The sequence below is a fragment of the Bemisia tabaci genome, chromosome 7 (assembly GCF_918797505.1).
Source record: "Bemisia tabaci chromosome 7, PGI_BMITA_v3".
NCBI classification, from domain to species: Eukaryota; Metazoa; Arthropoda; class Insecta; order Hemiptera; family Aleyrodidae; genus Bemisia; species Bemisia tabaci.
Window position 1 is genome coordinate 20554325 of NC_092799.1, and position 27952 is coordinate 20582276.

Genomic DNA, 27952 nt, shown 5'->3' on the forward strand with positions numbered 1-27952 from the left:
TTTAAAAATTTTTACCGTTCTTCTGATTTTAAAAAAATGATTTATTGAACAATTACAAATTGGTAAAAATTAAAGTCAAAAATCTTAGGGCACAATGGACATAATAAACTTATAAAGGCAAAATTTAAGAGGCAAACTGAGGTGTATGATACAACTAGAAACACATCATAAAACAAGAAATAAGAGCTGCTAAAAAGAAAGGTTTGACATTTTTGTAAAAAGTGAAGAATACAGCGCAGCTTTTACCTACGTATAAGATTCTCATAATTTAAATACTATTCGTTTTTTTACCTTATACTTTTTAAGACAATTTTCAAAATAAAATGAAAAACGACTCAATAAACTGGCAAATATGTATGAATTTTAGGGAAGAGGGACATTTTTCAGATTCTAAATAAAAGATAGAACATAGAATTTAGAGAATGTTTCGCAAAAAGTACTATAGACAAAATCGATTTCTGTACAACGCGTTTTAAACACTTTATAAAACAACAAATACGCTATTTTTTATTATCAAAAAACAAGAGGGTATAGCGAAAGTATTCTTTGGTATTTAGCTGCAATGAATAGTGACCACAGAGTTTCTAGCTCTTCAAATTTTTAAGAGGTATATGTTCATGATCGATCATCTTTAATCGTGCTGTATGTACTGATATATGTATGATACATGTTTAAAACCATAAAAATCTAACTTTAAGTGCGGGAAATAAATTACAAATGCATATTGTAACAAATGGACACCACAAAATTTGACGTCTTTGAACGTAAACAAAATTTTCATGAGTCTTTGTTATTATTTTACAGAATTAATACTTTTTCGATACCTTGATAATACCTTACTATTTCTATGAGTAACTTCAAATAATTTTAGAAACAGGATCCAAAATCTCTGTCAACAAATCTTAGATAATCTAGCAAAGAAAATTTAAGTGAAACTTTTGGTGATCTGATACACATAAAAAGTAATTTCTATTTATTTAAAAAAAAAAAAAAAAAAACCTATCGTTATGAGGATACAGTTACGTGTGGATAGAAAAATTTAATCAAAGAAAAAAAAAGTGCAAATTTTTTGTCATCAGCGTCCCTTCTAATCGGCTGCTTAGTAAAAGTAATCGATAATGTCAAAAATAATCAAGAACATAAAAAGGACATAATTAATACTTAGTTAATATCGTATTCAAAAGTTTGCATTTGGGTTGAGAGTTAGTTTTCCAGGTAAAATGGTAACCATTTGGCAACTTACTAATACAGAGAAGAATTTAAATATATTAATTTTAATCAGCATTAGGTACTACAAGTCTCGGTAAATTTAAAGTAAGGACATTTGGTTTAGGACTTAGTAAAGAGGAAGAGCGGCTTAGGGAGAGAACTTCGCTCGTTTTATTTCCACCTAGTTTCTTCTAGGAAATACGAGTATTTTACGCGTGATATTTCTTCCCTCGACGTTTTTTGCCTCAAAAATGTTTGAAGCAAAAAAACATAAAAATAAAAAAATACAAAAAAATGCCTCTTAGTCTGAGCGGCACCTCAACCTTTCTCCTCAAATAATCCCCCGTTTTTCACTCAAATTTTTATTTTCTGTCCTGAGAAACTCACAAGTACAAGAATTAGGATCTCAACAAGGCATCTATACGTCATTTCCACTTGCTTTAAGTTTATTTACAAAGTAAAAAACGTGAAATAGGACACAGTCCTTTCTTAACGTCCTCAAAAAATAAATATTGAATATACAGTAATTCAGTAAAGTGCGCCACTTTTTTTTAAGTTTAATGTAAAACTATGAACTAGAACTATTCAAAATAATAGGAAAACAATCTAGATATTAATGACTAGGATATTCAAAACGTATCATAAAAAAATCCTTCGTGATCGTAGTTTTTCTGATTGGTACATGTTTGACTTAGCTCTTTGCTTAACGAGTAATTTTCGAAAAGTCTTATGCACAGTAAAGGGCTGTGTAATTGTCAAGCTCTTTAACTAGGGCTGATAACGACATGTCAGTCGTCACTAATACAAGGCGGTAAAGACAATTTTTTAAAAAAAATCTAACAAGTTAAACGAGTAATTCACATACAAATTGACCAAAAAAGAGGGAGTCCTGATAGAGTCATATAAGGGACACAATCTACCAGAAAAAAGCACGGAAATTATGGCCCATAGTCCATCAGCGGGTCCAAAGAGTAGCTAAAAACCTCGGCGAGCTTGAGTCAAACCAAGTTGATCATCATTCATCCTGAGTCCAAGGGCCTAAGGGACTTAACCGATAGAGAAATCTCCTAAGGTAATAATTTAAGTAGATTCAGCTCATTTTGTAAACTTGTTGGGTGGTGAAATTTCACGGCTGATATCTACCGCTTTCATGGAATGTTTTTTCGAGACCATTTGCTTCGGAAAGTGAGAGTAAGAAAATATTATCAAAACAAGTGAAATAAAATGAACAATATTATTTACAAAACAATCTGAATATTTTCATTTTCGTGATCTATTTTCATAACTTTCGTAGTCTTGCTCTACTTTTTTTTTAAAGAGGCTAACTTTCCCTCTTCTAATGTTCCTTTGTCTCTCCTCCTTTTCGCTCTTTTTTCGTGAGGGTGAAGAAGGCACGCTACCATAGTTACATCGGAAGAAACAGCGATGGCTATACTCCGGAAACGTGTAACTCAATTTAAGCGTTTCAAAAATCTCCGTTCATTGCCCACATTTTGAAAAATAATTTATGAAATTTCACGGCTTCGAATTTTTAACAGTCGTGAAACAGTACAGGAAAATCGAAGAAAATTTCAAAAAATAGGAAGCATCCACGGAAAAAAGATGTGACCACAACCAGCGGTTGGTAAATAACGCGCTGTTTTTCCATTAAAAAAAATGCTACTTGGGTTTACCCTTTTCCCGCAGGAAATTATGAACAGGTAGCGATTCAGCTGGAGATTCCCTGGGGGAATTCAGTTTTTAAGGGTTTAATTTGTTTGGAATCCAGCTCCAGCTTGATTTGAGTAGGCAGTCGGGTGGTTTCCATGAGGGCCCGTTCGGCACCCGCCGTCGTGGTGCTGGTGATGAGGCACTGTTGGGCCGGCGACCCCGGGTGCTGACTTTCCCGGTGCCTCCGGAGGTCAACCTTCCGCTGGAAGGCCTTGTCGCAAAGTCCGCAACTGAACGGTTTGTAGCCGGTGTGTTTCCGGAGATGAGTGATGAGGTTCGAGGATTGACTGAAAGCTTTCCCGCAAACGACGCATTTGTGCGGTTTTTCTCCTGTAACAAGATGAAATCAAACGGATGAGATAAGACTTGAGCTTTGATTTAAGGGGGCATTGGCGGTTCCAGCAAATTGGTAACACTGTCTTTTCTTCATTTAAACCTATGGAAATGTATCGATTCTTGGAGGAGCCAGGTCCGCCAGGTGCTCCGACGAGAATCGATTAATTAGCATAGCTTTAAATGGAGGAAGTTCGGCGTTGCCGAATTGCTGGATCCGCCTCTGTAAGGAGGTTACAACAATAAATCGTCACCTTCCGGCGAGAGTATTACAAGCGCCATTGAACGTTTCAAAATTTTTACCGCCGTTTTATTTTTTTTAACAGAGACATTTTTGGTTGAATCTGTTGGAAAATTTCACTGAATTTCATCGCTGGCACCAAGAAAATTCAGTGAAATTTTTGGACCGTTTCGTTGGACAATTTCTTCGTAAAAATAAAATGACGGTGAAAATTTTGAAACGTCGCAAGGCGCTTGTGATACTTTGGTCAGAAGGTGACGATATTTGGCATGGATTCTCGATCAAATATAATCAAAGAAGAGAAAAAGTTGAAAATTGACTTGTACACGGAGAAAAAAACTTCGTGCACGGGACCCGAGGTTGAGATCATACGGATCTCTGAAGTTTTCCGATCACGCATCCAAAAGCTTGAGGTCGAGCTGTCGAAGTTCGGGTCAGACATCAAGGTACTTCGGTATGTACCGGAGAACCGGAGTACTTCAGATGTTTGACCCGAACCCTTCGGTAAATGTATATCGAAGTACTTCAAATGTCTGGCCTGAACTTCGGCAGCCGGGCCTCAAGTTTTTAGATATGTGATCCGAAAACTTCAGGGATTCATATGACCTCAACTTCGGGTCCCACGCACGAAGTTTTTTTTCTCTATACGCCATTTGATACCGGAACAGAGAAAGGTACTGAGTTGAAGTCTCCGCCAAATAAGTTTACGCACTTTTAGATTGCGACAAAAGAGTGTCTAGCGTCGTTTTCGCATAAAAATTAAATGCAAGAAGCAAGATGGCGGATCATCTGTCGCGGTCTAAAAGTGCGTAAACTTTGCTGGCGCGGGCTCTAAAAAGGCCGGAAAACTAAAACTACAGTAGACTCTGGATTGTCCGGCTTCGTATTATCCGGACTCTGGATTATCCGGATCGATTTTGCAACCATGTAACTACGGACGCATTCCGATAAGTGAGCGGATCCGCGGAGAAACGGTCGCAAGGCATATTGGCGCCTGCAAGGCTGAAGGAATACTTCACGCATTGCGCAAAACAGTGATGTCGGTGTGGAACGCATTAGCGCCTACAAGATTGCATGAATACTTCTCGCATTACGCCAAACGCAGTGCAGTCGGTTAGTTAGCCTAAAACGCACATTAGCGGCTACAAGACTGCATGAATACTTCACGCATTGCGCGCTTTAATCATTGTATTGTAATTTATCGTTGTCGGCTACCATTCACAATCACCATTGAGTCGTTCAGTTTAGCGTTTACATTTTAAATTCGTGTTGGTATGTACATGATGTATACATAATAAGAATACTGTGGTGTTGGTTGGTGGTGTTTGTGTTTACTATTATTATCCGGATTTCTTTTTCATCCGGATCGGGCCCGGCACCAATTAATCCGGATAATCCAGAGTCTATTGTAATATGTTTTTGCTGAAAATAAAGAATGTATTTGTCACGACTCTCTGATGATACTCAGAACATTTTGTCCGAAACAAACATACAAATCTGGAACGAAATTACAGCGTGCTCACTTTGAACGGTCGTGTTGAAGACATACATTCACACGACACGTATTTCAAGATTTAATACCCTCCGGTTGAAATACAGTATGATACCCCCGAACCCTCGGGAAACCTTACAGCGTTCGCCTCACCGCCCCTCCCTTTTTCTTAATTATTCTATTGGCTGCATTTCGTGTCACAGTCCAGCCGCCCAGATATGCCGAGCTCCCCCCCCCCCCCTGTTGTAACCCCATAGCTTTTTTTTACTCACGCGTTATTACTGATTAGTTACCTAACTTAATTACTGTCTTATAACCCACCCCTACCTCCGGTCAAGGGTTGTGCTTGTACTTGTATAAAGAGAGCATTCCCCAGGTTAGTCACCCTGCAGGTGGCTTTTAATCCGTGTTTATCGGGCTTGATACGCACACTCATTAAAATAGAAGGCTTACAAGAGTGCGCCATCATTGTGGATAAAATGTTCATCCATGTGACCGTCCAAAGAGGGAGGGGTCTTGGAGCGCTAAAGGGTGAATTCCTCAAAAACCTTTTTTCTTCTTCTTTTTTTTCTTTTTTTATGAAAATCTAAAATTAATTTAAGATTCCCTGGAATAAAAAGTTAACAAATCAGATGAACAAAAGGCTGATTAAACAGCCCCAATTGAATTAGAGCCCCGTAAACCCGACGAGATAACGTAACCCACGGTCTCCTAAAAGTCTTGTTTACAAATGATCAGAAATTATATCCGGTGGTTTTATGGTATTATGATATTGTATGCACTATGGTATTGCTAGCTAGCGTGAGAATCGAGGTACTTTCAGACATATTCCTTCATTAAATTTAATGCATGTGACAAATTAAAACGTTTAAAGAGTGTAAAATTAATTTTTAAATTATAAATTTAACATGGTAAAATAATGCCCGCGTTCCCACTATTCTGCAGGGAAATCAAGGCTGACGAATTTTAGATATTTTCATTTGAGTCAAAATTTTTTGGAATTTTCCGGCCTTGATTTCCCCGCAGTATGCTGTGGATCCAGCACTTTTTATCATCCTGTCACCTGCAGTTCGGGCCACATTTTTAGTGTTTTTTTCCTGCCTAAAAATCTTATCAATGATCCATTCATTGCCTCAAATTTCCGTAGACTTTGACTCCATGCTTTAGTATCAATAATTCAACTTTGAGTTTTTGTGGACCAAGAGACCTCATTTCGCGGAAGATCGTAATTTAATTTTCTTTACAATTTACAGTGGTGACCTTGATATAGTCTGACCTTGATTATCAGAATAAACTATGACCTAATCGAAAGTGCCGTGGAAGTTGAGGGGCGGCGTGCTCCGACCGAATGCAATTAATTTATTGGCGTGCGGTTTCGATCTTTCGACGAGAGGTTAGAACGAAAGTATTAATCACAGTCGTGGAGGAATCAGCAGTTGGTGTTCGTCTGAGAGAGGGTCAGCATATCGTCACTTCTGAGACGCAAGGGCGTGACTCAATTTCAACGTAAGCCCTGTCCCCCGTAAGACTCTATGCTTTCTGAGGCTCATGTGAAAATTGAGGTACGCCCTTACGTCAGGGAAGCGACGATATCAAATCAAATTCCCACCATCTTTACAAAAAAACTCGAGAAAAGCATTCAAGCGCAACAAAAAAAAGCGCTCATTAAGTGGTATATACTTCTCCCCTTCAAAACAGCCCGCCATGATATCTGCAGTTTTTTGTTCAGATTCGAGTTACTGCGTTGAATATAAAAGGCAATAAGGCTGGAAAAAATAGACCAAGAAAAGCTTTTACGAGCGAAGAAAAAATTCGTACAAATACGCCCGGTCTGTAGCCTTATTAATTTTTTGAGCTGACTTTCTACTTTCTCTGTAACCTTTATCTCCGTCAATTATTTTCACTCAACGGGGCCTCCTTTGAAATCTCATCACGGCCTTTGAAATTGGTTTTGAGTCTGTTTCCAGGGAGGGGAGGGAGTTAAAAATCCTTGGATACTGGTGTAATTAACTGTCGTAAAGATTACAACTTACAAGGCTCGAGCGGTTTTATTTAATTCACGATCGAGTAATTTTCGCAAACCTTCTCCCCATTTTGTCTTTCGTGGAATAAAGAGGTCCAATTTAAATTATGGGTAACATATTTCACACTGCGGCATCCCCTACTTTTAAGGTAAATCCATGGCGTCAAAGAGCAAACATCAGGATATCGAAAGAGTTTCGCTAGAATACTGGTTTCACATTAAAGTTTTGGCAGACAAAGTGACCAATAACGTCCTAGACGGACAATTCAGGTGTTTATTCCGAAAATCTGATTTGTGAAACCTGAAATAAAGCTATAATCGGGCTAAATTTTGCAATTAGGAACTTGAGCTAGTATTTCTGGCTCATTTTAGGAACAACGTATGTCATTAGTTTCCTTGCGCAGGGAGGTTTTTTTATGAACGAGCTAGACTTAGTAGTTTCTTGTTACTGAACGCAGTCCAATATTGTGTGAACATAGCAGATAATCTTGCGACCCCGTCCCCTCCCAAGGAATTGTTGCAGGGTCGGCTGGTTTTTAGCTGCCCTAAATCCTAATATTTTAGGTCCTTTTGACACACAGTGGATCAAGTCAATAGGAGAGGTCGGGAAAAATTTGAAAACTTTGAAAGCTTATAACTCCGGTTATACAAAATTTTGAGGTTTTAAAAGTGGTTCCAATGGCTTCCTCGTAAACTTTTCTCCAAGAAGCACCCCTTAAAAGTTAAAATATGACGACATTAACATGAAAATTTGCAGTTCCAGTTCAAAATTTCATATCCGAGCTTCCTGATTGACTTGATCCACCGTGCGACCTTCCAAATTCTGGTCTCAAGGCCACTTTAAATCTGTCTTTTAAACTCTGAAGACCGCCCTGGAGGATCTACAGTAAAACGAAAATCGCCTGGGGGGCCTACACCCCGGCAGCCAGGCTAATCCGGCAATGTATTTGTAAATGGAGATGTTGCATGTGTGAGGAATTTGCGATTTGACTGTTGAATCTTATGTAAAAGTTCGCGAGAAACACGATGGTGCCACTGGTTTTCTCTGAAATCAACTCCCAAGCTCAAAAAAAGCTCTCAATTTGAGGCCAAAATAGAGGGGATATCCCACCCTACCCTGAGAGTCCACCTCTACATCAAGACAAACTCTCCATGCAAAGATAGGGAGCAAATACATTGACAGGGCTGCCACTTTATTTGGGGACTTCAAAACTGAAAACACGGCAACCCTGCTATATAATGTATTTGCTCCCTTTCTTTGCATGGAGAGTTTGTCTTGATGTAGACGTGAACTCTCAGGGTAGGGTGGGATATCCCCTCCATTTTGGCCTCAACTTGTAAGCTTTTTTTGAGCTTGGAAGTTGATTTCAGAGAAAACCAGTGGCACCATCGTGTTTCTCGCAAACTTTTACATGAGAATCAACAGTCAAACCGCAAATTCCTTACACATGCAACATCTCCATTGGCGCCCCTGCAGTTTGGTCGCTGCATTTACGGAATGAATTTCTCGATCGGCAAAAGATGTTACTCAGAATATAAAAAAGGGGTCACGACGGCACCCAGCAGAAGGTACTGAAAACCGAGGAAGAGGTGAAACCACATCGAAGGGGGGAGATAACCACGGTGAACTCATGGTTGGTTGAGTGCGTAAATGGTGACTGCACCCGTGCCATCCCGCCGACGGTGCGGTGGTGGCAACGCGCCCCGGAAGAAAAAAAATGACTAATTGTCCGCGCGTGTCTAGACGTCGAAACCGCGCAACTGCCAACGGGAATCCCGAGGAGATACGCGCTTTACGCAGATACGAGCGCCCCCCTTTTCTCGTCGGCGCTCGAGTGTGAAGCGACGGCCACGCGTCCCACCCTCCGCGCGGCTTCTGTTTGTTTTACCCCTCGACTTTCACGGCAACCCCCTCGCGTGGCGGGGGGCGGGGGCGGGCGGGGGGTAACAGCTTTGGAGCTTCCCTAGACGCGCGGCTGTTGACATCATGTTTCGCATTGGCCTAATCCCCTTAATATCGGCCTGCCTCAACCCTCGATAGCGGGGTGCATTTCGCCCTCGCCGGGTTTCACCGCGTTCCGATTACGCCATTTTCCTCCCCTGCGCGGCTCCGAGTTTTTTCGACGAAACTTACGTGCGGGATATTGGGTTGTTGGGGTAGGTCCAGTTTCGTCGGAAGAGCTGCGGGGGCGTATGGCACTGGCGGACTTCGGTGTCTTTGAGCCGAGAAAAGTCTCAAGAATAAGAAGACAATAAGAAGTTCACCACATGAAGATGTTTGTATAGTGTTTATAATAGACACTAGACAAATTGCCAATATACGAAATAAGGCATTATTCGTATGATTTTTGTTCAATTTGATTGGTTTTATGTGTATAATGTCTCGCGTAAAAATAGATTTCCGAACTTTCCGTTGCGTGCATTCCATGAGGGGTGCGTTCATCCTTTGTGGTGAGTTTTCCGTTCTCAGTGCCCCCAAATAAAAAAAAGAAGGAAAAAGTGAGCAGATGTTAATGTTGAAAATAAAAAAAAGGCTGCACTTATTCCAATCCGCGGGTCGAATGGATTTGAAATTCTCACGGGGGAAACAAGGAGTAAAGTGGGCTGTGGAGTATTAGCAAAAAAGTCGATATTGCAAAGAGTTTAGTTTAATAAATTCGGGCGAATCAATTAAAATTGTCGAAAATGAACTTTACATTAGGGCAACGCTAATGAAAAAACCACAGAGCACGAGGATGTCAAACCTTTTTAACTGCAAACAAGCAACTCTGCTCCGGAGTGCTACCTGGAGCCGTGCGCAATTGTGACACACTCCGTGGAAAAAACGTGAAAAATATCCGGAAAAAATCTCATCCGTCATTCGAGATTCGACACACGCACAGAGGGTTTTTGCGGTTTTAAAATCTGGCCGTGACGAATAAATGAAAGACGCTTTTTTGCGACCGGCACTTCAAGAGAGCATCACGCAAATGTGCGGGGAAGTGGAAAATAGAGCGACTACCGGTGGAACTCACGAGGCAAAGCCGTATGAAAATAATCCATGCATGATTTAAAAACTCAACTTAAAAAGAACTTTTATCATTTGAAATTTTTTGTAGAGAGTTGTTTGCCTTCTGCTTTAGCAGGGCTGATCTACGTTTCTCTGGCGTCCTAAACTGATAATTAATTTGTGCCTACCCGTTCCCTTTAACAATTTGAAAAAATACTGAAAATATCTTTGAAAAAGACAAAACATGCGCAGTAATGCGCATAGATGGCACAGAAAGAGAGGGAGAGTTAAACATTGAATCCAGTCCCAAGTTGAAATAGAGCTTACATTTATGCATAATAATGCAAGAAAAAATTTCATCACTATACATTCTAACGAAGCATATTGATCCGTCTAGAAATTCTTTTTGTGAATAACAGAATTTCGCAATGTTTCGGTCTTCCTTTTTTTTGAGACGGTTATTTTTGGTTTAAATTCATGGTATATAATACCAGAAATCAAGGCCGAAACAAGGCAGAAATCTGGAAAAATAAAACGTGATTTTTTGCGATGAATCCGGAAATGTCATCCATATTTGCCAAAAGTACGTAAGTAATTTCCGGAAAATCAAAATTTTCCCAGAAATTCGGGATTTTCCGGGAAAATACGATTTTGCGAAAAAATCTTGATTTTCCGAAAAATACTTACGCTATGGGGAAAAACAGATGGCACTTTCGTATTCAACGCTGCAAATCCATTTTGAAGTATTTTTCCTGATCTTTGCACCATTAAAAAAAAATTTTTTTTTTTTTTACTCGTGTGTCATTTTTACGGTGATTTTTTTCTGATGAGACTTTCCGAATTTAACTTTCGGGTCGTCAAATATCTGGAAAGTTTGACTCTTCATACTGATGATAGGAAGGGAGGGGAGGGGCTCGAAATCACTTTATTCAAATTAAATGAATAATTTATATTTTTGTGATTTCTTCAATCTCTGGGATTTATGAATGTAAGATATTTTCTTTCAATACGTATAATGTACGCCCATTGTGACTCTCGTGAGAATAGAAGAGAAATAAGAAAAAGAAGAAGAAGAAGAAGAAGAAGAAGAAGAGGGCCACGAAGGAGGAGAAGGAGGACACGGAGTAAAAGAAGAAGACAAATCAAAACATATAGGAAGAGGTGTCTGGTGGAGTATATGAGCGCATTTTTTACTTAAAATTAAATTACCTGTATGAATATACGTGTGTTTCTTCATGTCAGACTTTTGATGAAATCGCTTGCCACAGTATGCACACGGGTAAGGCCTGGTGTCCGAGTGTATTAAAAGATGCGTAGATAAAGTTGAGGAACGTTTAAATGTCTTTCCACATTGCTTGCACTAAAACAATGAGATAACAGGAAGCGTTAGGCAAAATACCTATAAATGCTGAAAATCCATGAACGCACGAACAACAACAAACAAACAAACAAACAAACAAACAAACAAATAAATAAATGAAACACCTAAAACTGGAATTGTGTTTTATCATAGCATATCCACTCTTATGGTCATGCTGATAGATTGCAGATCTGTATTATAATACATAACGGCTGACGGCTGTGAAGGATAACGGTGAGAGTCAGGTCGCCTTTCAATTTTTATTTTTTCATGTATTTTTCTGTGTTTTTTGCAGCTGAAAATGAGCAGGTAACAGTCCAAAACGCCCTGCATTTTAGTGTTTTTAATGTTTTAACCTTGTTTACCCATGTTTTAATTCCCTCCTTATCATTATAATACATGATATATGAACTGTAAGCCCGCTATTCCTGGGCAGTCCGATAGGCCTTTTTTTCTACTCAATCGTTAAAGTCTCTTTTCCGTCATCATTTTATCAGTATCGAAGCGGGCAAACCTATCCTAATTATTACGAACGATGGAAGACTGCGCTTTGCAAACCCAAAGCTACTTTGAGCTTACCAGAAAGATACTTTTCCCTCTATTTTTCAATCGTTTTGTTATGATAAAGCACATCAATGATCCACCATGCTTTTTTGACCCATCCCTATGATTTATTTACTATATACGACTAAAGAAAGGTTTTAATCCAGTGAAGTGCTCATTCATATGCTGAATTTGAAACTATGAAAATCAAAGTCAAAACATGTATGTGCCTCCCGGAAGATGTGTCATTTGACTGTTAAGGTTAAGTTAAGGATTCTTTAAGGTGCACAGGAAAAAAAAGTCGCTTAGATTTAGAGTCCAGACTCTTAAAAACATTGATAAGAAAAAATAATCTTGATTCAATCGGAATTTTTGCTTGAATCAAAAGGAAATCCGCCCAAGTCAAGAAGCTCATCGGCTCTTCGAATATCAAGGAAAAATTGGATTGAATTAAGAGTATTTTTCTAATGTTATTAAGAATCTGGACTCTAGATCCAAACGACTTTTTCCCCAATGTGGCCTTGCACCTTCCGGTGCCATCTGAAAAATCATGGCTGGATTGTAGATTGATTTCAATCCTATCTTCGCAATTAATCCCGAATGAAACTAATCTTTCGTCCTCCTCCTCTCTCTATACATTAAACCGAGACAAAAACGGGGCACGAGGGGGGAGGAGGGGTCCGGCCAAGACTTGCTCTCGATTAATCAGGATCATCTGCAGGATCCTGCGAGAAATTCGGTCGTAAAAATCTTGGCCCCGTGGAAGTGGGTCAAATATTTATAAGAGCCTCTTCACCTGCTCCTTTTCATTAAATACCTGCCTACCTGCGTAAAAAGGAGTCTGGTATCTGACTCTTACATCAGCCGCCGACTTCCCAACTCCTTCAGCATCGGCTCATTGTTAGTTTTGTTGTTTTCACCTCTACCTGCCTCTCGGAGCCGCCCGGACCACTCATCTTTCCATCCCGATTTTTTTAAATCATCCAGGCGCGTGCAGGATCAGGTGGCGCGTGTGCCGTGTTTCTCGCGAGTGTGGGTTCGTTTTACACGCGTCCGTGTGAGTGCGCTCGAGATGAGACAGGAACTGATTTCGATGTTTCGGATTCCTTTTTTTCTTCTTCCTCTTCCTCGGCAGCTCAGCATCTGCCGACTGCCTCTCGGTTTTACATATTGGGTAAGTCAGAGCCGATTGAAACAGACGCCGCGCCCCCTGCCCCCCTCGTCCCCCGCCACCCGCTGACACACTAATCTCATCTCATCTCCGCAGACACTCAATCATTATCAATCGCCTGATTTTCTCGCACTATATTTTTATACAATCATCTTCTCCCCGCACACTGATTCAAGGACTTTCGATTTCGTGGGTCCGACTGTCTACCCTTATCAGATGCCTCTTGTGCTGGGCGCTCCTCGCTATCCTAGGTCCTTATTTTTACCATACGCCTCTTTCGTCTTCTAGGCCCGGACCAGTGTTCGGAACTCACAGGCGCCAACGCGCAAAATGCGCCTAAAAAATCGGCCATGGCGCCTAAAAAATGAAGGCTCTGCGCCAACGTGGCCCCTAAAAATTGCTCCCTAAAAAGCTGAATTTTCACAGGAAGTCACATAAGGAAAGAAAAATAAATCTATTTGAATTGAAAAAACTCAGAATTTTCAGCACTACAAGTGCAAGCTTGCTTTTTCTATTTTTCAAGATTTCATCCTTAGTGCTTTTGTCTTCCCCAAGTTACAGCTACTTACTAATTGTGTTACGAAAACATCTTGCGTCTAACTTTTCACTAAATGCGCCGTAATATATAGGCAAAAAGTCAATTTTGCCCCTAAAAAATCTTCAATGGCGCCTAAAAATTGGGCTTGATGCGCCACATGGCTCCTAAAATTCAAAGGCGAGTTTCGAACACTGGCCCGGACTGCCGTGCTAAGGAACAACGCCGTCTGTGTTATTTTATGTAATCATCTTATGCGGAAGTACATATATTACTCGGTGGAGAAAAAAAATAACAAAAGAAGCTTAATAAACTCACCTGAAAAGTTCTTTCATTTGACTGTGATGAGGACGTAGAATTAGGAGGCGGGACTTCTTCTTTTTCACATAAACTACCGGGTGACCAAATTTCTAAAGATTTCCTAGGTTTTGTACATAAGTTTAAAGGCGCTTCTTCCACTGAAAACAATTCAAAATAATCTGTTACAATCTTTAAAATACTTTTTGACCCCATATAAATTGGTTACACACATAAAATTAGTCATGAACCGTCAGATGCTATAGCTCTCACATCTTTACACAATTTATTGTGACACTAAGAATTTTTAATTAAGAACTAAGAAGAGTAAAATGGTTAATTCCTACATGATAAAAAGCTAAAGGATGATTTAATAGTAGCGTAAGAAAAAAATTAAAATGCATGCAAATACTTTTTTAGTATCTCCTTTCTTGCAAAAATTTAAGAATATAAAAAAGCTTCAACTTACTTGAGTTTATTCTAGCTTTTTCCGGGGTATCTCTCGCATTTGAGCTTGCTCTATCGGGAGATAAATCTTCAGAGGAACTTCTAAGCAAAGGAGAGTAAGGTAAAAATAACGCTGTTGGTGGCCAAACGTACGGAAGTGGAAATGCTGGTGATCCATACATTAGTTGGGTCATCTCTGAAAATCAAACAGAGAGATTTATTTAGTTTGCAATTTTTCTCTACGTCAAACATCATATCATTGCTACATTCCATCTGCACTAACAAAATTTTCAGTTTCCATCGATGGTCCATCTACAGATCTACTGAGCTAATAACTTTGGAAATTTTCAAAATCTGTCCAATCTCTTGTGTATTTGACAAAATATGGGACTATTTATTTGCCTTCGACATGTACACGCGGTATTTTCTTCGAGGATTTTATGAATTATGTGAGGATGAATTAACCACAATTTTTTTTTCTACCCTCTGTGACTGTATTTTCCGCAACTTAATCTTTATAAAATACGTAACGCTGGCAGGCTGGCTCTGTATGTTTACCTAAGTTTGCGAATCGGGGCAGAGGTACAATCTCCTTTACCACCAATATTCGTGAGAAGCGAAAATAATATTATATTTTTCTGGCTGCATGTTAGAGACCCTCAATTTTGAGAGTGACGGAACCCACCCGTGACAAGCACTTGGGTCAACAATTCAAAATCTCGCAATGACACACTTTCTAGTGTTTGCGAGGAACCCGCAAAATCCAGATCAGTTTTTTGTTAATTTTGGCGGTGTGAATGGACCGAATTAGAGATCCTCGTCCGTTGCCAAATCTCACCGGAAAATGGTCATTCAACCGAGGGTGAAATAAAAACTAATAAGGACTGTGAAACATGCTAAATGAATTTGGCTCAGGGGTCGGCTTGTTATCCGCTTTGCGTCATTGCCATATGATTTCATAGCATTTCACGTGAGGTTGAAACAATGGTGACTGAATGGAATCTGCAACTCTGTCGCCGGGTTGCATCTGCGCTGCTCGTTAGCTACTAAAATCAACAGCGGGTCGCTAGGAGGAAAATTAGTGCCGAATCTTTGAGCTCATTGGCTCCATCTAATCCTGTTTCGTGCGGTTTCCGTGCTTGTACCGTGAACTGCACTGCCGTGCTGAGGAAAAACATCGTATGAACATTCAGGCGATTCCAAATTTCCTTTGATGAAACACGATTTGCCCGGCAAACTTATGAATATTTTTCTTCCAATTTTTCAGATAATTTTGTTCGCAATTTCACCCTGAAAATATCAGGGAAAAATGTTCGTAAATTTCCATTTCATCAAATGTAATTTTTCCTCAGAAATAAACATTTCAGTGAAGGGAATTTGGCAACTCTCGAATGTTCATACGGCGTTTATCCTTAGCACAACGGTGCAGGGGCATATTTTGCCAAAATGAAAAAACGGATTTTTTTTAGAGGAACGAACATATTTGCTTTTGTTAATGTCTCAAAAACCTGGAGGAATTATAACAAGTGAGAATATTCTGTTAAATTTAATGTAAAATCAGACTATACACTTCATGATGGTGGCTAAAACCACGGATCTCGAATGCGGTGCTTCAAAATATCCGCCCCTGTTTCATTCTATCCGAAGGGAAACGAGTTTGTGCTGTTGCATGGACTTTTTATGGATCCTATTTAGCATTATGTGTTTTTGTTCGTATGACTCTTCTTTTCACGCGCTAGGCAAAAGTTGCATACTGTCATACGAAGATTTTGTCGCAGGCAGTATGCGATCCTTGCCTAGCGCAACAGCGTTAAAATGTGAGGAACATTGATCAAGATGCGACTATTTCGACGCGTATGTCGCGCGAGATGCCTATTCATCCAGATGAAGGCGAAGTCATGTAAAACGAGGTTTCAGGTGGACATGCGTTCTTTAAAATGGAACCAAGCGGCATCATTTGCTACGAAATATGAGACTGATAATTTTTTCGTTTACAAAAAAAGGGGCCATACCGATCTTTTCCAGAATTCCAGGGAATTTCCTTCGTGGCAATACGCAAATTTCCTTAAATTTTTTATTCATCTGTGGACATGGATTCATCTCATGGATGAAACGTTTGACTGAATTTGATACGTAATTTTCTGTTGTGCAGTGCTGCTAAACTTTGAGAGTTTTTATTGAGCTTGAAAGTATATTTTAGAAAAAGTCTTTGGCAACATCCTTTTTTTATGTTAAATTCTTCTGCAGGTTAGGGAGTTGTTTGGATCAGGAATCTCTGCTGCATGAAAGGGTTGGCTTGATGTGGATTTCGGGATTTTGGAGTCGCATTTTGACGGAAGAAAGGTTGCAAAATAAAATTTCTGATTGAGTTCATCCCGAAAGGGGTGGGTGAAGGGGACGACAGAGGGTTTTTCTTCAAAAAAAGGCGTGTAAACTCCCTAAGTGGCTTCGGGAGGATAGGTGACTATTACAGTTGGGCGTCGCAGAAGAAATGTCGCGAATGTTAGTATGGAGAAACTATTTTTGAAATTTAATAATACGTGATTAAAATCGTTCCCCTTACCTTTTTTTTTAGGGGGAGGGAGGGTTAATCGCTTTGAGAAACGTTTTTATTCACTCCTCCTTTGCTTGGATATGGGAGCTACGTCGCACCGGCATGTTCAGTCACGCGATTTTGGTAACTTCCAAGTACTTGAAAAAGGCAGGACGTGACTGAATATTATAGGATGTAAAAACATGGAGCCGATTACTCTAGCGGTAATAAAAACTCCGGGCCATAATGGAATGCCTCTGACTCGCAGAAGAGGTACAACCAACTAAGTAGACTGCTTTTTGTGGGTGAGATCTCTCGACAATCACGTCGATCACATTAAAATGTCAAAGAGCCACTCCAAAACGCATTATTTTTCCGTATAGTTCATATTACGTATTTTTTTAAAAGTTACCGTGTTTTAGGCCCTTTTTCCGTTGTTGCCGGTAATCATTTTTGTAAAGTATTTATCGTTACATGGTTCAAAAACCGAAAACCACTAGGTCATTCACCTTTATTAATTGTGTTCTAAATGAACCACAGTATGGTTTATAAACGAAAGATTTTTCTCAATGCGAATCAGTCGTATTCAATGTCGGTTCCTATCAGTTTGAAGCATTTGAGTTTGCTTTTTAATCAAATCAGGAGAAAACAAATCCGTTAAATTAATTAATATCTAACGGAATAGATTCATTGCAGTGTTCAAGATTGTCAGATTTTAAATAAAATTCTATTACATCCATAGACAAATAGAAACCCTCCATTGGTATATTGACATTAGTAGGGACTACTATCTCCAATAATACAAAATTCAACCGTCGACCTACCTACTAGGTGGATGTTTAACAACGTGTTGAGCATTTTACTCTGCAAAAAAATCTAAGTTGATAAACTTATGTGGCCCACCACGTCATCTGAAGCTTATCATTCTCCTGATGTCCCATTTACCTCCTGATGGACGTCCTTTAATGAGTACAATTATCCATAAGAATATTTTGAATCTTCGAAAGTAAAAGTTTTCACCTGTCGCTGAGAGGTTAGTAGAGGGTTTCAATTTCGCAGATATCTTTGAAAATTTCGAAATTTCATTCGTTAAAATTGCAGAAGGGTCCTTTTTCAAAGAGTTTCTGGGGGCCACAGAGTCGCGCCCCATCTAGGAAGGTCTAAAGAGCCACCCTGTAATATTTCGTCAACGTATAGAGACAATTTTCATCTGGTCAGGATAAGTGCGAAACAGTGCGGAGTAGACGTAGAGTAACATTAGTTCGCTAAGTCTATGAATTAAACAAATGAACATGATCTAACACTAACATAGTGACACTGATACACTGTGTAAGGCTGATTTACTCAAAGCATGCCATTCGTTTTAGATATTGACTGAGCAAACTAATGTTACTCCACTTTACAGTGTGGCGCGCTTATTCTAACCATTTTGCCTTCGATCACCGGAGTAAGCAATTCGTGCAACGTAGGAGCAGCTTTAGTTGCTTGCAGCCGAAGGCCATGAATTAACGAATTTTCTTTCAAAATGTCTTTTCAAAGAAGAAATAATGGCCATAAATTTGAAGCGCTGGGTACAGAAAAGGCATTTCCGGTCACGGTGTTTCAGAATCATCGTTAACGTTTCATTTACTATGATTAAAGTAAATGCATGAGATTCGTTGAGACTTTTACCGAATTTTCTTCATAATTTTCTAGTGCTGATAATCGAAAATTTCAGAACATTCACATAATAGTTTCCCCTCAAAAATATAAATTCGCAGTGGAGATTCTGGAACACCAGAACCAAGAAATGTCCTTTCCGAACCCAACGCCTCATTAATTCTGCTAAATCCTTTACACCGAAAAGAAGTTACGGGCTGTATAGACATACCGTCCGTTCCGGACTCAGAGGCCGAAAGTTTCGGGTGCTGGAGCTGTAGCTTCAACTACTCCGGGTGCTACACCCGAAACTTTCGGCCTCTAAGCTCGATGCGGACGGTATGTCTATAAAGCCCGTAAGTTTGGCTTCCACGGCTGGAGTTTTTTTTTCCAGTGTGCATTTTTTGGAGGGGGCTAGGGGCAACTAGTTTTCTTGAAGGGGGCCTTTCCTCTAAGTCTCGTCCGGGGTGCAGCTTATTCATATTTGGAGCTTTGAAGGAGTGATCTCTTACCTTGAGGTGAAGGCCTGTTTTCCATGGCACCTAGATTGACTAATGAGAAGGCGCTCTGCCTGCAGACCCAATTGGACCATGCAGGGGCCGGCGGTGGTGGGGAGGGGGTGACGGTCATCGTAGGTGAGGTAGACGGAGACAGAGGGGGCGAATCTGTGTGCAGAGCTTTGATGAGAAATGATCGCGGCATAACGCTGGAACAAAAAAAAGCAAAATTTATTAATAAAGCGCAAAAAAAAAAAAAGAAAGAGGAGAAGGTCTTGTAAAGATAGGGTATTTGTCACCTTTCGGCCACAGTATCACAAGCGCCATGCAACGTTTCAAAAACTCTGCCACCATTTCATTTTTTTTACGGAGAAATTGTTGGTTGAATCTGTTGGAAAATTTCACTGTTTATCGGCTACACAAAGAAGTCAGTGAAATTTTCCAACAGATTCAACTCACACATTTTTTTTGCAAAAAAATAAAACGGTGGCGAAAATGGCGCATGGCGCTTGTGATACTTTGACTGGAAGCTGACGATATAGGTTACTCAGCGCCCTTTTTAGAAGCCTTTCACTTATATTTTTGCGCAACTGTGCTGTGAGAAATTGAAATATTATAGGAAAAAACATCAACCAAACTACAGTTATCGCCATAGATAAACATTGAATATCCTTTCGAAAAAATAATTCAAAGACTTCATTTGCTTCGAATATCTTTCCATGTGATAAACAAATAATATATATATATATATATATATACACACACACACTTTGTTTTTAAAAAGAAAAGAAAAACAATCCGCAGATCTAAAATGTAATTTGTGAAGTTACACATTTGAAGCAGTTTGGAAAAGCCCTTCGAATTGAATTGTTTTTATTTGATTTCACTAAAATGTTCCCTGCATACACATCATAACATCATTTGGCAATCACATTCGCGTTAACTGTTTTTGCATTAATGGTTGAATTTTATTCTGCTAACACTATACTTAATTGAAGATACAACCAAAAATCTTTATGAGCAAAAAGCTCTTTTCTTTCTGCATTGGTTGGGTGGAAAATTCTTCTGATGTTTCGCACTTGACCTCGGAGGAAAAGAACTAAGCAGTGTGACTATAATTAATTGATTTCTTGCAGATTGAATTATTTCTTCTTCATTTTTCTTCAGCAAATTACGATACATCTTGAAAAACTGATTTCTCTATTGTAATCCTCAGGCACCGTTAGTAACCGTGCGTCTACCGTGAATTACGGTTTTAAGGGGATAAATCTATCGCAGAAGGTAACTATACGCCATGTTATGCCAAAAACTGCTTTTTTGTGACATTTTGACTCATCACATCAAATTTTAGCTTGTCCAATTTCCCGGAGGCTCAGAAACAGCATTTTAAATAAATGAAAGTTCGAAATTGTTAATATTACGATATTTTAATCTCAAATCAGAGAAACGGGGTGTCAAGGGAACATGTTCAACTCATTTCCTAGAGAGGAAATTCCTCTTATATAGTATCATTCTCATCCATTGACAATTCCTGCTCGCTTCTTAAAAAGTTAGATCTCTGGAAGAGACAGCTTTTATGCTTATAAATTTACCAGAAACTCAAAAGTATAACAAACGGATACAAAATCTCAGTTATGGATGGGGTCATTCTTACAACACACTTTTTTTCTCCGATATTTGAGATTTTAATCAAAGGCAATCTCAATAATGTGCATATCAAATCGCTCGGTCACTAAAACACTAGTTATGCATGAAAGTTCATCATCCGCGGTGATTCATAATGTGATCGTTCGAATGACATAGAGAGGAATCGAACAGGGGAAAATAGTCTCTCCAACCCTCTGCAGCGGTCCCTAAAACTCAAGTTGCGGACCAAGATATAAGATCAAGGTGCAACTCTGTACTTTTAAAATTGGCTGAACAATTAACACATACGATCACTTTTAAGCATGTTATAACGCACTTTTTCGGCTATTTGAGCCCCTTTTACAACCTACCTTTAACGTTAACTTATAGAGTCCATTCACAAAACGTGTAACGCTGAGCAAGGCCCTCCCTCCTCTACGGTTATATATTCATTCCTTCATTTATTTTATTTTTTATTTTTATGAATATATGCTCAGAAATCGGGATCATGCATACACTACGTTATGATAGTATTTGAATGAAAAAGAAAATTAGACCCCTCCGTAACGGATCCGACATTCATGTACATTTTTCGAAAATTTGAAATATAGTTACAGTAAATATATAATGTAAAATGTTAGCATTTTCAACGGCGATTGGAAGAGTTTTTGGTTAGTGTGACGCAGATTTTAGTGAGATTTTAGACCTGTGTGACGAGGGAAGCTCTTTAAATTTCCGGATTTTAGTCTGACATACATGAGCAGAACTTCACGTGATACTCACATGTCATTTAAAGGAAAGTCAGAAAAGTCTCCACTTCTCGATGATTTGTCTAAACTTTAAGCATCCCTATCCTCTTACTCTCCGTCCCTATATCTCTCTCTCATGGATGCGCTATTTTCGGCACGAGCCTCAGCTCTTTTCTAAATAAAAAAACGTCAATGGAAACTTTCTACTCAGGTGCAAATGCGCATGCATATACATTCTCGGTAATCTTACTTTTTCCATACCCCCCCCCCCCCTTTGACTTTTTTGCAGAAATGCGTTACCTCTGTGAACTGTGAGCGGAAGCTGTCAGAAATAAAGAGATCGCGGGAGTGATGCGTTATGTGAAATAAAAAGCGTTGAGTATCGAGTGAAAAGTGTGATTAAGTCGCAATTCGAAAGCGGCGGGTTTGAAGAATGACTCAATTTAACGTAAAAAAAATGAAAGCGTCACTTCGTCGCTTTCAGGAACATCAAAAAGAACGTGAAAAATAACAAAAAGCCTTTTAATTCGTCCATTGTCGCGCCAATTTCGGAGCTCCAAGCTCACTGCCGGCGTTAGATATATAATTCGGCGTTTTCCCCACGAAAGAACGTAGCTAAATTTTAATGTTGCCAAATTGCCACTCGCAAATCGAAATTTTAGCTGAAGAGTTTTGAGCATTTCTGACTGAAAATTTCAATGATTTTTATCCGACCTTGAGCAAAAATAAGAACAATTTTGGGAAAAATCGAACAGGTGTAATCTTGTAAAAAATCGAATTGTTTGAGTCAATTTTACAACCTAGGAATGGAATTACGTTCCCTCGTCCGAAAAACGACGAATTGATTATGAAAAATTCATCGGTAAAAGTTATTCCCACTTAAACTTTGAGTTTTTAAGTCAATACTATGTGACAATAAAATAAAAATAGGAGCGAATAGGCCCGAAAGGCTAGAAAGAAATCGCCCCATAAACTAGATGGGCCCTGCAGAGCCTCTTTTGGAAGAATTTAGGGTCACACAGTTCGGCATTTTTTAAGAAATCTTGCAGGACCGCTCAGGAGCCTCTTTTGAACCTCTCTCCTCTGTATCAGGAGGGGCCTGCAATTTTAGTTCCCTTCCCCGAAAAATTTTGAGCTCTGTCCCTGATAAAAAATTGCTCCTAGCTCAAGTCATGTGCTAACATTTAAAAGCAAACTACAACATGGATAATAAAAAAGAAGAGTAAATATGTATCATGGTTGTATTTAGTCAATGGACGCAGTGAAGCACAATTTGTAACTCAAACATAATAAAGCCCCGATTTTTTTTTTTTTTTTCCAAATGGGCGGTTTAAACAAGTCTAAGACTCAACAAGAGTAATTACTTGCAAGATACCAAGTTCTCCTTCGTTTCAGAGGTTAGGCAATTTGGCCGACTTAGGCGTTGGAATAGTTGTATTTAACATTTTGGTACATTAGTACAGCATACAGCAAGAACATATAAGGATGCTGAGTATGCTTTTTGATTGTTTTCAGTGAGGATACGATAATTTCTTCAACTTTATTCATTTTTTTTGCATTTTAATGTGCGCGGCTCGTCTCATGAGAATGGTGAATAGCGAAGATAAATATTCTCACAACTATTATTTCACCATAACAGATTTAACAGCTTTGCCTTTCAAATATTTCTGACATATATGAGAAGATTCCAAATTAAAAGAAATAAAAAAACATTGATACAATTTTGGATTTGAGCATTGGATCCTAGAATATTCACTAAAATTTGTTGAATTCTAATGTTATATTGGTAAGACTGTTCCTGGCAATTTTAGCACAAGATATGTGAATTTTATTCTACTATAAAAATAGGTTTGAGAGGCTTTAAATTCATTAAAGTTTGGTCGTAAGTCTATTTGAAGAAATGGATCAGCTGTTTTTTTCCATTTTTTACGGATTTAAATATTGAATAAATGTCTTCCCATAATCATTTTCTTTTCCTTTTCATTAGTGCATGCGCTTATGAAGATTTTTTTATTTTTCCCCACTTTTTCACGTACCTACCACATCTCACTATCTCAACCTTAACTTTTAGTTTAAAGCTCCTCCGGACACCTGACATTTATATACACTGTTTTAACTTTAAACGTTACGAGATTCAGTTGGACTGAATACAATCATTTGCTGTAATAATTATGAAATAAAAATACACGAAAATAAAGCAGGCACGAGCCTAAATCAAACAATTCTAGCATTTTACCAGAGAAATTTTGTTTCGGAACTATCCTTTATTGCCTCCAAAACTAAGAAAAAGTGTAATCAAAAAAACATAAATCGTAAAAAAAGAAATTATTTAAAAAAATAAAGTAAAGAAAATAATAAGAAAATAAAAAAAGAAAATAAGATATTGTAGAAATAATTTTATTTCCAATGGATTGTCGAGAATAACTCAACCGATTTCGATAGAAAGGCAATAATAGAGAGAAAATTTTCCATAATACATAATAATGGAGATTTTTTAGGCTAATACGTAACGCCAGGTGATCGAACAAGAGTCTTTAGTGAGAAAAGAAAAGAAAGAAGAAAAATTGTCAAAAACTTTTCATGGTTTGAGATTCACTTCTCACATAATTCTTGAACCCTCACATAATTTGATCGCATTCATTAGGCAGGAATCCTATCAAAACAGTCCGGGAATAATCAGAATCCAAACCAAGAGATAATTTAACAGACCATTAAGAAAACATCCACTGAGGAAAAATGCCCAATCCTTAGATAAAACTACAGTTGTATATTCTATAAAAAATTTCACGGTTTTTTTGTCTTACGAAAAAGCAAGCAAATGAACGATACCCTTTGAAATAAATTACATTTTTATGAGCTTAATGAATGATTTACCTCCCGGCATTTTTCTCTTTAGAGGGTAGAATTACTCTACATTGTCATTTCATTAAAAAGCTTTTAGACAGAAAGTTGGTGATTACTGTATCTACTGATAAATGTTGTGCACTATAGTGATACCATAGTTTATACAGAAAAAAGCTTTTATTCCCAAAGCTTCTACTCTTCAGTTTCCATGATGCCTAATCTCATATGAAGGGACCCGCAACATTTTTAGATTCAAATATAACAGCTACAAAAAAAGTTATAAGCGGCAAAACAATGCAAGGTTACGACAAGACCTTGCATGAATTTGCCATCATAATTAACCAAACCATTAAAAATTAAGTCGTCTTCGTTTTGCTAAATTTAATCCAATTCGTTTTCCCAGCTAAGGATTTCAATTTACAGATTTTGATAGCACCAGGAATGTAACCTCCTGCAAATTGGACTAAAAAAGAGGAATACTTATTACTTAAGAACAGGGCACTCCATCATCATAAACTTTTATCAACATATCTTTGTTCTGATAAGAAGAGCTCTAAACATTCTGATTAAGCTGCGTATACATTTTGACATTGAATTGTTCATCTCATTGAGGTGCGCGATGAAAAAGCTCATGAAAAGTTGTAAAAAAAGTGCGAGCAATAACCAAGAAAACATATTGATTTTTACCAAAGGCACGGTAGATTCTACAATAAGTCTGCTTGATTTATGACACATAGACTTCTGGTAGTATTTACCATACTGGTGGTAGTGCTGCCACGTGAAAAAAAAAGGTATCAGTAATTACTAAATAGATAACTAAATTTTCTGAGAATTATATACTATGCAATCCCCAGAGAATCTGGTAGAAAGTTTTAGATCTCTGGTGTACCTTATAACGTACCCAGGACATGCAATCAGATACATGTTTGACACTGACAGAAATCAAGTACCGATTACTAGATTTCATTAGGATTATAGAAACTAAGAATCTAGTAACCGTTAAAATTCTTTTTTTTTTTATCCAAGCAGGATTAAGGTATAGCCTTAGAGTCTATCGTTGATTATTATTTCTATATTACTATAACAAAATCAACCATTTTTCTTCTTCTTTTTATTTCCCTAAGTGAGCAGTTTTCGTGTAAAATTGAATATGTGCTTGAAAGAAAGATTGAGTGAGGAATTTTTGCACCAGTCTAACAAGCTTCATGCTATTAGTTTTGAAACCAATTTACATACCTTTAAACTTTAAAAATTTAATATCGAAGTCATATTGAAAGGGTCATCGTTCACGCCACAAATCGGAGAGTATTTTTTCCAAAACCCACTGCACAAGCGACGAGGAACTTAACTTCAGAAAAACTTTTAAAAAATTCTTACGATCACACAACGATCCACGGCAAATAAATGACTAAAAATCACAGCCAGGAACCACAAAACCAACTTTGTGAGAACAATTCCGTTAAAAAAGGAGTTACTCTTCAGCACATAAAAACGAGCCGGGCTCCGTAATAATTTTCGAGAAACGAACGTCGAAAGACTCACAGATCCAAAGCGACCGATTCGTGGGCTGTCCAACCCCTTACTGCCGGTGGTATTCCAGGTGAGAGAGCGGCTCCTCCGCCCATGGGAGACGAGTATTCAAGCAGGTAACGCTCCGCGGTTCTGATTGGTTCCCGCTGGATTCATCCGAACCAATCACGGGCTCCTCCCGTCAGATTCTTCATCGCATAAAACCTGCGCTTACCTCACGCATTCGAGTTTCCCTTTCGTTGGCTTCTGCGAACAGAAATAAAGCACATTTTTGCTAACGGCTTTTTCCCCCTGGAGATGGTACTTACACATGACTCCTTAACAGGCTATGCGTGCTTACATAGCTTTCCACCTACCTAAAAGAGTAGTGAATAACTCGTAAACATAAAGAGGTAAAAGAACGATGATTACAAAATTTTCGGGAACACAAAATTGAATTGTCGACTTGTTTTTGTGTTCTACTAGAATTGTGATGGCTCAAGTAAGAAAATGCTCATCTCCATTGCAACGTTTCACGATCTTCGAGTTTGTTTTATTTCATTAGAGAAGAGTGACAATGAAATATTTTGATGGCCAAAGTGCGAAACCACGTATGCGGCGTTTCAAAAGTTTTGCTCCTGTTTTATTTTTTCGAACAGAAACAAGTCGACTCTGTAGCTTGATTACACACAATAATCTGCTAATAGAGAAAAAAAATCGGATGAGTTTTTAAAAAATTTCCTTGACTATAGATTTTCAGAGAAAAAGAGAAATATATGACAGGATGTGTGCAAGGTCGCAAACGGAGATCCGTGGTTTTGTGTTTTTGTCATCAATTTTTGAAAATGTCAGCTTGAATTTTAAAGGAGTGTAGTGAATCTTCAGAAAATTTCAAGAAGAATTTTTTGAAATAGCGATGAACAGCGATCAGTTTTTTTTAACATGAGCGAAGACAATTGTAACTCCTCAATTGGATACTCATTTTTCGACTTTAGATATTCATATTGTTCTTTTTGTGGCATACATGCGTAGAATACTCTGACCGAACTAAAAAATATGCCTTTTTTTAAAAATGAGATTCAGAGTGAAAATAAATTATCAATTTTCTTCAATGTTTATAGTGGATCGGTCAAAATACAAACAATTTTAGTACTCTTAACATTGGCTGCTGTAATTAAAAAATGCGCGTATACTTGTTACGTTTAGCGATTAAACACATGATCTTCTGATGGAGCGTGCTGGATAAAAAATTCATTTATATAGCCAAGTTTTTAACACTTTTGAAGACTCAAATTCAATATGTTTGAGGTTTTTTCCCCACTTTAATTTGAACCGGCAATTTTTTAACATTAAAAGATCGTAAAATTTGAATAGAATTAAGAGATCACTTTGAGTTGTCTTCACACGAAATTGATGTTTGCGTCTCCATGTGTTCATCCTCAGACGCATCAGAGCTGCAGTTTGATGTGTCCACGTGTTAATTTGATTTAATTGATAAAATTAACATACTCTACCACTGAGCAAGAATTTGAAGTGCTGAGTTATCATAGCGGTTTAACAAAAAAATCTACGCCTCGATCAAATTTTATGCTAAAAAGTAGATTAATATGAATAGTGGCACGTCGTTCTACGTAGGCAGGCTACCACTGGGTCCGTAGAACCAACCAGTTTGTGTAACATAACTTTCAAACTTATATCTGATGTACAGAAAGGAAGCGGTCGAGACAAACCCAATATTATTAATTTTATATTTGATCAGTGAATGAAGACATTTAATTAAGGGCGCGGTTTATATATTTTTGTTTATTATTTTAAATAAAAGCAAAACACCGCGAAAAAAAGACATTCCCAATTAATTGTGGTGAGTAGTACCTAAATAAATTAGGTCATTAACCCAAATGTTGCAGTGATAACCCAACTTGAGTTGCTGTGATACCAAAATATATTTGAAATGTCTATATTATCCAAAAATTCGGGGTGGAATCAAAATTTCAGGGGCGAACCCCTATCAATTTTTTTAGTATGACTATACATCAGTGTATCTTCGCGGATTTCACATTTGATAATTTCAATTTTTTAATGAGAATGTATCAAAAACTCCGCTAGCCGCCATTAATGTTTCCTACCGCGTGCTAGAATTATTCGCCGAAACAGTCGGTTTCCTTTTACCACACACTGCTCTTTGTCCTAATTCCTCAAAAAAAAA

General features: G+C 38.3%; 1 protein-coding gene across 1 annotated transcript; it reads right to left on the reverse strand.

Annotated features, from left to right (window-relative positions):
• LOC109029556 (uncharacterized) lies at positions 1-27948 on the reverse strand. The gene is made up of 6 exons (XM_019040054.2): positions 25474-27948; positions 19034-19227; positions 14373-14546; positions 13925-14064; positions 11207-11357; positions 1-3249 (listed from the first exon to the last, which is right to left on the reverse strand). The coding sequence occupies exons 2-6, from the start codon at positions 19221-19223 to the stop codon at positions 2918-2920; spliced, it is 987 nt and encodes a 328-aa protein (XP_018895599.1). The 5' UTR covers positions 19224-19227; positions 25474-27948; the 3' UTR covers positions 1-2917.
• Between the last annotated feature and the right edge of the window lie 4 nt (positions 27949-27952).

Coding starts and splice junctions, on each gene's coding strand:
- LOC109029556 (XM_019040054.2), bottom strand. CDS start 19,223: ATGCCGCGATCATTTCTCATCAAAGCTCTGCACACAGATTCGCCCCCT. Junction 14,547..19,033: donor AAACAGGCCTTCACCTCAAG/GTAAGAGATCAC, acceptor TTTGATTTTCAG/AGATGACCCAACTAATGTAT. Junction 14,065..14,372: donor AAAAGCTAGAATAAACTCAA/GTAAGTTGAAGC, acceptor AATTGTTTTCAG/TGGAAGAAGCGCCTTTAAAC.